At 39.8% G+C, this 12,091-nt stretch overlaps 1 protein-coding gene across 1 annotated transcript in view; it reads right to left on the bottom strand.

Moving 5' to 3' along the window:
* The window catches only part of SPATA5 (spermatogenesis associated 5), a gene marked incomplete at its 5' end in the record, with an annotated part of 190,376 nt that overhangs the window by 125,025 nt on the left and 53,260 nt on the right, over positions 1–12,091 (bottom strand). The window contains one exon of the mRNA XM_008936145.1: positions 7,776–7,902. Coding sequence (XP_008934393.1) covers positions 7,776–7,902 — 127 coding nt within the window. The remainder of the gene's footprint in view (positions 1–7,775; positions 7,903–12,091) is intronic.

Raw genomic sequence — 12,091 nt, 5'->3', positions numbered from 1 at the left:
ATCACGACTTGTAAAAATAATTTTCTAAATTAATGCAATTTAATTAATCATGCACAACGAATACCGCTTTAATTAATGTAATTAAAGATTGCACTATGATGCACATGCACAAAGAAGAATGAATTAAGATTGTCCACGTAATCTTACCTATGGCAGCTCTTAACTCCCGGGTGCTCGACAGACTCGACGTTCTCTATAATGCTATTTTACTACAGCACACACAAAAAACTACACACGTACTGTGCATTCTGCATCCACAAAGAGGCAAGCTGGGCAGAAGACCAACTGCAAAGCAAGCCCTAAATGCGTCCATGGCTACAGCCCAAGTACCATAATTGCAGCCGTTCCTCTAGCTTCTGTAGCTCACAGCACTACACTAACATCCTTCTCGGCATCACTCCCATAAATATTTAAAACCCAAGACTTTTTGGAATGTCTTTTAACTGTTATCACTACCCTAATGAAGCTTATTAAATATAAAAAGACTCAATGCCATCCAACAGGCTGACTGTGAAATATGCCTTGCTGCATTTCATTATCTGCCACAAGGCCCAGAATCCCCAATGACAAGCCACCAAGGCCCTGACTCCTGAGGATGCTCCCATAGGAACAGAGCCAAGCCACACATCTCTGGAGAGCTACTCAGCTGTAGCCCTCCTCTGCATGACCCAAACATTGACACTGAGTGGAAAGAGCAAATTGGAAGGATTTACAAGGAAGAGGTTTTCATCACAGAATGGTCTCAAGTAATTCAAGTGGGAAGTCGAAACTTGTACCTTTATAAGCACACACACAAGATTTAGCAGTTAAACCATGATGTTCAAAGTCAGTCATCAAATTAGTGTCAGTTCCCTAGATACTTTCTTGCTTTGTCACCCATATGAAGAATAGAGTTGACCTAATCCAGCACTCAGGAATTTATACCTAGTCTACACATACTGCTCAAATGCACCTCATTTTGGGAGGCATGATTCATTTGAACCCCACATGTTCCCATGTTATCTTATAAATATAATGTCATTTCCATGTTACAATTGGGAAAAAAAAAATTAAAAAAACCTACACACCAAAACACAATCCTCACTTGGTATCACAGATAGAGACTCATTAAACTGAGGGATGGTATTTACACAACGAACAAATCTGACAGGCTTTCAAATTTCCCACTTTGCTGATAACCTGGAGGCTTTCTAACACGCTGTGTTCCTCATCAGGATTTTGGGAGACTAGGAGGTATGAATAAGAACAAACTTTGGCCCTTGGCCTTTACTTTCACATCTTTGTACTTTTCCAAATGAAATAAATATGCTTTGATACCCACAAGTAAGTTTTCTGGTACGTGTTGCCAAGAAGGTTATGAAGGTATTAGTGATGCTGAAACACGTGACTGAGTCAAAGTAAGGAATGCTTTCTGTTACAAAGAATAGGAGCAGGCATATATACCTTCCTGTTCTATTTGAAGTAAAACTATTTTATTTTTACATATATTGTTTGGATGTATATTTTCACAGATAAAACAAAGCCAACTTATCCTGGCCCTATAGTGTATCTGTTAAAGGAGAAAATATGCAGCCCAGCAAGTTTTACCTCCAACCCTGCTTTTCAGGCAAGTAATAAATCTTGAGTGAAAAAGTCACTGTGCTCTTCAGCTGTCACCACTAAGATTTTGTTTTTTAAAACCATAGCAGCCTTAAGGCTGATTTACTACTCAGCCCTCCACACTCTGACAATCGAATAGTTGGAAACAAAAATCACTTTTGCACACCTGGAAATATTTTATTTGCTGTACTCATGAGAAAAAGTTTTTATCAGTGAGGAAGGAGGCAGGGGAGGGGAGAGAGAGATTCAGGTGAATCTGAAAGCCTAGACCTTAACTTAAAGAAAAACTTCATACATATGTATGAACACAGAATCTACCTCTATGCAAACAGAGTGGTCAGGCTCTTTAGGGACTATGGGTCCACTATGCAATCCAGCCTCAAATAAGCAGGTTGGAGGCCTTGGCCAGTAAACAGCAGTGCTCATCAACTGGGTCTACTTAGTCATTGCAGTTTGGCAGGTGAAAAGGATGTGTGGCAACCTTTAAATCATTTCATTCACTCTATTGCTCTTTTTTTTTTTTAAATAAACTTGGTAAGCCCTTAACATCTTACAGTGTAAACAGCTGATACTAATAAAGGCAAGATTAAACCTTTGAGAAACAGCTACTTTCAGAGCACCTCCTTGCCCTAGTCAGAGTTGCAAGTTTAGCAAGATTAAGGGTAAAAACTCAAATGCATACCAGAGAAAACCAACTGATGGAAAATGTGATGGTGCCAAGATTGTGAAACTATTTTAGAATATCAGATCCTCTTTTAAATGGCATGCAGTTTGATATCATTTTCCCCTAAAGCTTCATTTTCTGAAAATTTATTATATGCTCCAGAACAATCTTGTCTTCAAAAGAAATCCCACATCTTCTGTTATTTCAAAGAACTGTGCTTGCACCTGGGCAAAACGATGTAAGTACTCTAGGTGCTGGCTGACTGAAAAGGAGACTCACAAAATCTCACGCTCTATTTTTAATCCCAGGGCTTTTAAAGAATGAGGAGTGCCCTTGAACAAGCAGAGAGGCTTTTCATTATTAAAAAAAAAAAAAGTAATTCATGGTTCTGCAGTGTGGAGAGGTATGCTGACTGCATTTATGCACTTTGATTCCTACTCTGAAATACTTTCCCACCTGTTCTACTTTCAGGATGCCTACAAAGCCCATCTACAAATGAAGGATGATTTCAATAATGAGGTATCAGGCTGGCAAAGCAGTTTGGAATCTTACATCTTAGTTATCTCTACCAGTTGTGAGGCTAGACTTCATCCCCAGTAACCTAGTAGTGCCAAATTAAGTATGTAAAACTATTTCAGTCTAACTAGTGTTTACATAGAACTAATTTATCCTACTGCCACAAAATACTTTGCCAAGCAGTAAACGTTGCAGCATCACCTCCTTATAAAAAAAGCACCTAGTCTTGTGACCTTATCTTCCAAATCTGGATGAAGTCTGCACAGAAGGCATGCTGAGAAATGACAGACATATCCCCCCTCTTCTGCACATATTGTATCACTGCAAGGCTGAGGGATATCTGACTGCTCATCCTGGAGCCAAATCCAATGCAGATGAAAAAGAAAAACAAGATGTTTATATTTTCTCCTCCAGAGTGCTAAAGCAGTTTAGCATAGTTGGAATCTTCTTTCAAGCACAGCTTGATTAGAGGGTTTCCCACCTGAGTACTGGGGACAGGGGGGGGGAAAAAAAAAAAATAAAATCCAAGTTCTTCACAATTCCATGTACAACTCTTGTGTTCATGCACCTGAAGCAGCAGAGAGCGGTGCGATGTTTTGTTGAGAAGAGCCACGCACTTCTCAGAGGTACACAGCAGGCACAAGCTACAGCAAGCTAGACTACTAGATATCAGGAAAAAAAGTCTTCCTGGTGAAAGTGGTAAAAGAGTGCAGCAGGTGCCCAGAGCCTGCAAAACCTCTGTCCTTGGAGAAACCCAACACCCCCCTGGACCAGCCTCGAGCAACCTCACCTAACACTGAAGCTGGCCCTGCTGAAGCAAGAGACTGGACCAGACCAGACGTGGAGACCCTTCCAACCTTTTTCACTATCTTCTCTCAAACAGATGGGTGGAGAGAGATCCCAGAGGGAAACATCACACGTGACCGATGAATTATTCACCTTGTAACTCCACAGTCCTACAGTTTATTTGTGAAAACTGAAATCCTACCAAGTCAAAGCTCTAATGCAGGAAGAACCCTGAACCTTTAATAAGATGTATCTGACCACAATGGAAATCACAAACTGGCAGATATGTAAATAGGAACATATATTCCGTGGTAGTGAATTAAGTTTGTACTGCTGCATTTGACTGCTAAACATGCTCGTAGCATCCCCTGCCCCGTAACCACACATACACATTTCCAGACAATAATGAATAAATATGCAAGATTCTTTCCTATTCCTTTTAACTTTTAAAACTGCAAACCTGAATACTTGACTTTCTTCCATAAGCCTTCAGAAAGACAGAACTTTGATGTTTTAGAAGAGGAAAGATTATTTACTTTTGCTGCAGGCAAGAAATTATAATTTCTTTACTGATTCTGCCAAATTGTTCTATTATGCATTTTTATTTCCATCAAAACAAGCAGTTTTAAATTAAGGTTGTCCCACAATGACACAGTCATCAACATTTTGAGGGTCAGAGCAACTTGATAAACCTCTGCTTGACTTCTCTGCCCAAAAGACTCCTCCAAATCCAGATGAATCGTGGGGAAAGGGAGTTACTCTCTCCCCTCATGCTTGGTAGTTGCTGGAAAGAATACAGGCTGCAGTTCTATTTTGTTCCTATAAGCAGGACAGGCAACTCAGTAAAACCCACTTTAAATAAGCTGACTTCAGACCCAGTGCATAACACAATGAAGCGCTTACTGACGGAACAGAAAAACGTGCAGGTGAAGGAAGGGAAGGTGGAAGAGGAAAAGAGTGAGGAGAAGGGCTATGGAGCAGGAATTTTTTAAAAAGCAAAATCAACATGCAAAAGGAGGCAGCGAAAATCTTCTGCATTGGCACAACGTGCAGAACACAAGTTCTTACACCAACACCTAAGAGTCTTCAAAACTGGGAGCCAAGCCCTCCTGAACTCACACAGCATTTGTGAAGATTCAGCTTTTCACTTTTCAGCATACCAGGATAGTTTCTGGTTTAAACTACAGCTGAAGCCCATGAACACGGACAAAATCCAGACCATCATCAATCTAGAGACAATGGGCAACGCTGACAGCACAGCAACTCATTAATCTTCATTTGTCCTATCACATCCTGTCATTCTTAGGCAAATGGCATATTTGAGGATACATCTTTTCTGCACCCCACGATAAGGAAAAGTGAAGCTGTCAGGAGCACCAGGATGTCATCCTATACCACAGGCTATCACTTCACTCAGCACCTCGTGTTTTACATCACAGCTAATGTGTTTGACATTCAAATTCGACCCAGCAGGAGGTAGAACTATCTGATGCCACAGCAACATGCATCTTGCTTCCTGTGTTAAAACATTCACCAAGTTCCCTGGGGAGCTGACAGTCTCTCTTCCTTCCCTGTACCTTTGCTAATGGAGATTGAAATGCTGCTTAAGAGGAAAAATGTTATCTGCATGGGCAGGTAATGATAGCAATTCACCCTTCTCACCCAAGAAATAAGTCCAGTACTAAAAGGCTACAAAAACAGGTTCCACTGGAAAAAAAAAAAAAAAAAGGACATACAAATCTATATGTCTGGATAGAATATTTAATCTCAAGATAAGGAAATTATACAGTGTTCATGATATTTTATGTGAGGTTTGTGGAGATGAGTGATCACTGTTGTTAGATCAACTGATACATGGGACAGCAACAATAATCATAAGCAGCTCCATAAAATCACTGCAAAATATTTTGGGTATGAAAAAAAAAAAAAAAATCACTCCTGTGAGAATAAGTCACCAAAACCAGGAAAAATTTTTCCAATTATTGCTCATCAATTCTACTTATAGAATGAAGAGTATAAGGGATTATAGTACTATTATTAGTGACTCAGAGTGTTTTGTTTCTGTATCACTTTCAAAGAATGTTCAGAACATCTTGTTCCAGCATATTTCAATTCCCAGAGAAATCACTTTCTGCATCATACATGGCTGAAAATAGTACGTGCCAGGTTTGTCTCCTTATGAAACTATCCCCAAGTATTTCCAGCATCACATGAATGGGAAGCAAAGCAGCTAAGTGCTACAAACATGAGACACAACTTAAGGATGGAATAATATTTCAATACAATCATGACATCTTAGAGAAACTACCTTATTAATAGACATTTGTAACAAGCCAAAACAAGTTTACTTTTAAACATAACTTTACAAAGTCTGACTCAAAACCTATTCACTGCCCAAAAGCAGCACACTGGAGTGTTTGCAGGGATGAGGAAGTCTGTACCAGGCTCCGAGGAACACCCTTATATTTGATATTCCCATGTGCAGTTTTCAAATAACAAAAGATTAGTCATCACATATTTGTCAGTTAAGAAGAAGCCACATAAAGATATTGAATGGATTATTATCAATTTTGTAAGCACATAAAACTTACAAAGAGTGCATTCCTCAAGCATTTCTTGGTTTGAAAAGCTAAAAATAGTCACAAAAAGTATACCAGACATCTTCCTGGTCTCTGGAAGCAGGGAACACAGACTGACTTGTGCCTTTATACCATACGTAAAGTCCATGCACTAAAAATTACTGTATAGTCAATACACACCTATGAAAACAGGACACTAATTTATTGCAATACTAACCTGATATTTCCATAGGAAATATTAAATTGATTTAACAAAATGTTACTTTTTATCATCAATCACAAAGTAAACTAAAAGCCCATACTGAAGGATGTCCCATTAAGTGATGCTGACAATACAAATGCTTTCTGGTGTCAAGTCTTCCTTTTTCCACAGGGGAAAAAAAAAAGGTGCCATGTGTGCACTACAAATATTGCATAGACCCAGGAGGAGATGGTGGCCTGGAACAGCCTGCCTACTGGATGCAGCACAATATGAGCAATACCAATGCCAATGTGATTTTTCAGTCCCTTTAAATCACAGTTTTAAATCCCTTTTCCTCCAGACGGGTTAAATTTTGCTCTGCTATTCTGTAAGTGAACGTTTTCTACACAGGTACCAGAAATACTTCTTCCCAGTGTATCTTGGTAAAAGCAGTTTTAAATAAAAACCTGAAATATCCATTCATGGTTTCTCACTAAGAAAATTCCTATTTTCTCTTAAAGACTTACCTCTGTAGATTAATCTTACTATAAAGTGTGTGCTTCACACATATGTTATGCCTGAATGCTCCAAGACAAACAGAACAGACTATTCCAGAAACAGCTTAAAGAGGGAAAATTTGTAACACTAAAAATGTTGAAGAAACTTCTAAGAAATGCTTGAAAAGATCAGGAAAAAATATATTTCTTTAACTTGTCATCAACTTCATGAAGGTTGTGAAGGTGAAAAGTTGTGGAATAAAAAACCTTACCAACACTACAAAACATATCTTAAAGGAAATCACTTCAGACTGGTCCTTCTAGTGCACTTAGCTGTGAGAAAACACAGCAGTGGTAGATGGTTTTCAAGTGGATTTTCTAAAGGGCTGCTGGGTTGGTTTTGTGTGTGGAGTTTTTCTGCAGTAAGTTTTCTCCCCGTTTTACAATTGTGAAATGTTCTTTTTGCTCCAGGAGAGCTGCTGCAGGATTTAAGGAGAAATTGCACTGTTTACAGTTGGAAACTGTAATGCTGGCAGCAGCCTAATGGCACTAGGGAGATATTTAATCTTTTAAAAGGAAGTAACTAATGAAAGCAACAAACTCCAGCAAACTGCTGCATAAACAAACACCACAGAAGCAAAAAACCACAGAAGCAGTCTGCTGGTAATGTTGGCACAAGTGCAATGAGTTTGATTTAAAGAAAATCTTTTCCAGGAAACAGATACACAAAACATTTTGGTTTTTTTCTGTTAAAAATTCTGTAGAGGGAAAGAAAAAAAAAAAAAAAAAAAGGTGAGGTACATAATCCTTCCCTTTTCCTTTTCTTCATTTTCAAACTTCTACTCTTAATTATTAAATTGATTAAACAGTTCAGAGGGTATAAGAGAATGGAACTACACCAGAACCTGGTCTTTTCAAGAGACCAGAATAGAGGACAGAGCATCTATTCGTACCTTGTCTATCATGTCCGGTCTGTTCGTAGCTGCCAAAATTGTCACGTCCTTCAGCTGCTCTATCCCATCCATTTCTGTTAACAACTGAGCCAAGACACGGTCTGCTACATTTCCAGCACCTGAAGAGCTGGTTTTAAAAAAAAAAAAAAAAGTCACAGCATTAGCTTTCACTTCCTCGAAAACTGGAGAAAGCAAAGAATATACTGTTCTTTTCCATTTACAGGGAGCCATCTTTTTATCTTAATTCCTTCTGATTTCTGTTTTTACACTCAACCCCTGAAACAGTCATGAAGCGAGTAAAAGCAAATCAGAGAATTAGTCCTTCAAAAGATTTCTTAGTATTTGGTAAAGCACCTGAGGAGTTTTTACATACGACCCTGCTATATAGGTTGCAAAGAATTTAACATAATGTAGATGTCTGGAACAAAAATATTTATTAAGATAACTGAATTCATGCAGCCTCTTTTCTATTCAAACTTGCATTTTTTAGCACCATCCAAGTAAGTTCTTACACCACCCTACACATATAAAAAAAAAAAAAAAAATCAGATAGTTATGTATTTTGCAGAGTTCCTCTACATTTTTATGTTCTCCCCGTCAAATGAGGATAAATTGAGTGTTAAGCAACTGCCTCACAATAGCATTGTCAGTCCTTTAACTCCACTGATTTTCCAGGAAAAAAAATCCCAAGACTGAGAAAAAAATCTCCAGTTTTTAAATCACCAATGTAAAAACATTAAACAGACAAGCTATAAACTATTCATTATAGAAATAAAGTTTACTGTTTTCATTAAAGCCTCTTATATTTTAAAAAGGTGCACCAAGTTACGTACCACCTTCTTCCTAGACAATTCTTTAACATATAAATGTGTGCACATAAATTCACATGTATAACAAAGGAAAGGAAGATATTGCATAAATCAAACCAAGAGACCAAGCACATAGGTTGTGACAGATAATACATCTCATGAACAGCTGTAGTTCTTTATTACATCCTACGAATTCTGTGTAAAGAGGCTTTATTTCTGAAACATCACAAAAATATTGGTGTCCACATATTGCTTTTTATTTTTGAAAGGATACAGGGCCTGGGAGATACTAGGACCATACACAGGTAACTGTGTACACTCACAGGTTGGCAGGCACACCACACAAACAATGTACGTGTGTGGTGTTCTTAGCACCCAGCTCTGTATAAATACAGGGGATCAGGGTGAGCATAGGCAGCAGCTCACCCCAAAAGCTCCCTCTGCTAAGCAGGGCCAAGGAAGCTGAAGCAGGCAGTGGAAAGCGGCTGGGAATTGCCACAAAGAGCCAAAAATGCCAGGTTTATCTTCCTCCGCCAGGAATGAAGAGCCCTGCTCCTGGCACACACCAAAAGCTCCACTGTTTTTGACACAACCTTCACTTGGAGGCAGGGCCTCCCTCCCCCTACCCTTTGCATCGTCCTTCACCAACAGGACTGCTCTTCCAGGGCTATTCTCTGCTCCGCTGCACAAGGGAGGGCTTCATTTCTCTACCTTTATAAAGGTCCTTTTCAATACCTTTAAAAAAATTAGTCTCTCCAACTCTTCCAGATACCTCTAACTTCATGCTAAGAAGCAAAGTCTGATACTGTAAGTGAGGTCTGATTTCTTCCTGGGGTGCACTTTTTTCTACAGTCACCCCACATCTACACAGGAGTAAGATTTTCATCTCAAATTTTTTAAAAGTCCTTTTCCAAAAGCACTGTTAACTATTTATATACAGGCACCTGCACAAGCTCAGCACAGTTACCCTGCCGAATTCTAGTTTCCAAAAATAAAAAGTTTTTCAATATGAGCGCTCCAATTATTTCCAAGAGATAGGAATACAGGCATGTAATTGCATAGTTATTCTGCAGATCTCTTGCTGCAGCACTGCCACCCACCACCAGCACTCCTGCAACCACAGCACAGCCTCAGTGTCCCAGAGCCAAAGTAATGACCCATTGCTGCTGTACAATGCTGTGAATAAATTCTCAAACTTTCCTACTCTACAACTGGTTCTCTAATTTTCCAGTGCAAAACAGTTAACTTATCCAATCAAGTCTGGGAAAGATCTTTGAGGAGCTATAATAATGTTGGCTAACAGAATATTTAGGTTACTAAGAAATATTAGAGAGGGGGCTTGGGTTCCCAGGTCATCAGCTTTGCAGTTTGCTGTAGCCACGTTAGAAATTCCCGAGTGATTTCAGAGCATTTCTAACACACCCATGGGTCATGGTCCTGTTGACTTACAAAGGACTGAACGTGGTAAAACACTTCAGGTGTTGGACAAGGATAGTAAATGCTTTTCGAAGGACACAGAGTTTAAAGGAAATGAAAATCAACTTTGTAACATAAGCTTGTCTCAGTAGGGATTCAGGCCTCCCATTTTGCACAAGTTTCACATTTACTTGACTTTATACCCAGTAGACTGCACACAAGAAGCAGCAAAGCAAAGGAAAAAATAACTTTAAGTCTGGGACCAAAACATTACCATTATATGAGATGATCTGAAGCTAGAAGACTCTGGGGGAGATGCTAAACTTTTTTTAAGGAAACAAAGAAGAAATATTTGGTTTTAAAGAGAGGTGGCTAGAGCGGATATTACATCCTTCCCCAATATAAACATTTCCCTTACAAGCTTCAGACTACAAAAAAAGAATTAAAAAAAAATTAAAGTGTTTGTTTTTATAGAAAACCCCTGCTGTCACAGGGGAATGTATCCTGCAAAGACTTCCATGCAGTCAGAGCATAATCAGAAAATTCCAGTAAAGCAATCACTGACAGCATAATATCCCTCAAACAATGAAAGGGATACCTGTATGCTGTCAGGTGATTTATTATTATCTGTTAAAAGTGGGGGGGGGGGGGGAGGAAACCTCAACAGAAACACCACAACATTTAAAACCATCCACATAAAAAATACCAATAATAAGGATCATATCAAAAGAGGGGGTGTCTGGGGCCTATGACACCAGGAATTTCCAATTTCAGTGCTTTTACTTAGGCAGTTCACTGAGCTGTCGTATGTATGACTGACCATTTTTAGCACAGAGTCTACAGCAAATTAGCTTTTGGCTTAACAGGCTACCCTATAAAAACCCAGGTTTATAGGGAGAGATCTCTTTACCAGCTGCTGGGAGCTGCACTGGAGCTATACCATGCCCTGCAAGAGCTGCCCAAGCTGTTAATCCGAAGGGTGACACACAAGTACAGGTTTTTCCATTTTCCCATGATTTCCCAGCAAGGGTTTCAAATTAACACAGGCGACGTTCATTAAGGCTGCCTGGCCTTTTGACGCAAACAGCAGCCAGAGAAACAAATTATGATTAACCCTCCAGTCCCACGGAGGCACTGCCAAAACCAACTTCCAACCAAAGGGTTGGCTTGGCCCCCCTGCCCCGACCTCCACACGTTGATGTCATCACCACCACCACGTGGAAATAGCCCTCAAAAGGCACGTCCTGGTACAAACTAATTTCCTGTCAACACGCCACTTGCGAAGCCAGGCAGTGGGAAGGAAGCCCCTCAGATAGTCCACGTGGGGCTGTGCCTGCGTGGGTGTGCCTGTGGCCCTAACCAGAAATACCTTAACTGTCAAAACAAGGTCAAAAGGAAAAATGTGGGAGCCAAGAGACGTCTGGCTGCTCCAGAAGGGCCTGAGAATTTCAAGAGATCTCTTGTGCTGCCCTACTGAAATGCATCGGCCTGTGCACTAAGGGTTATTTTCATCTTTTGGACAACCCCTTTTTCTTTCAAATCCTCAATGAAGGAGTTCTAAAGCAAAAAATGTCTCTGCTTACTAGTTTATTACATCAGTTACAGACAGATATCCACCCCCATGTGATATTTCAGCTAATCCTGCAAGTGTCTTACCAGTCTCAGGCCAAGCAGACATGTGGTCCTTGACCACCAGAGAGGGCTTCCTGAAGGGCAAAAGTCTATCAGGTAAGACTATCTGTGAATTAAAGCAGACTATTGGAGGTCAATATGAAAACCAAAACCTGTTCTGGGTCATTTATTCTAGCTAAAGTCACCTCCAATACACATTTTGTAGAATGCATGCTCTATTCTGTCCATGTGCCAAAGCCTCACAGTGAAGCTGAAGTCATTCTGGCTTCATCTGATGGAACTGAGACTGAGCCCCAGCTCCAAACTCAACATAGCAGGTGAGGATGCACCTTTTCTTTTTCTTATCTCCTTTGAAGTTATCCGATGACTGTTCTAACCAGCTGGATTCAGATCTCTGTGGGCACTGACATTTCCCTTTAAGTCACCCTCAAACTTCTTCCTGGGGATATAGAAGCAACT

The sequence above is a fragment of the Merops nubicus genome, unplaced genomic scaffold, assembly GCF_000691845.1.
Source record: "Merops nubicus isolate BGI_N331 unplaced genomic scaffold, ASM69184v1 scaffold8392, whole genome shotgun sequence".
In the NCBI taxonomy this organism is placed as follows: domain Eukaryota; kingdom Metazoa; phylum Chordata; class Aves; order Coraciiformes; family Meropidae; genus Merops; species Merops nubicus.
Note: the sequence above shows the minus strand (reverse complement) of the source record. Positions and strands in the feature narration are given on the sequence as shown.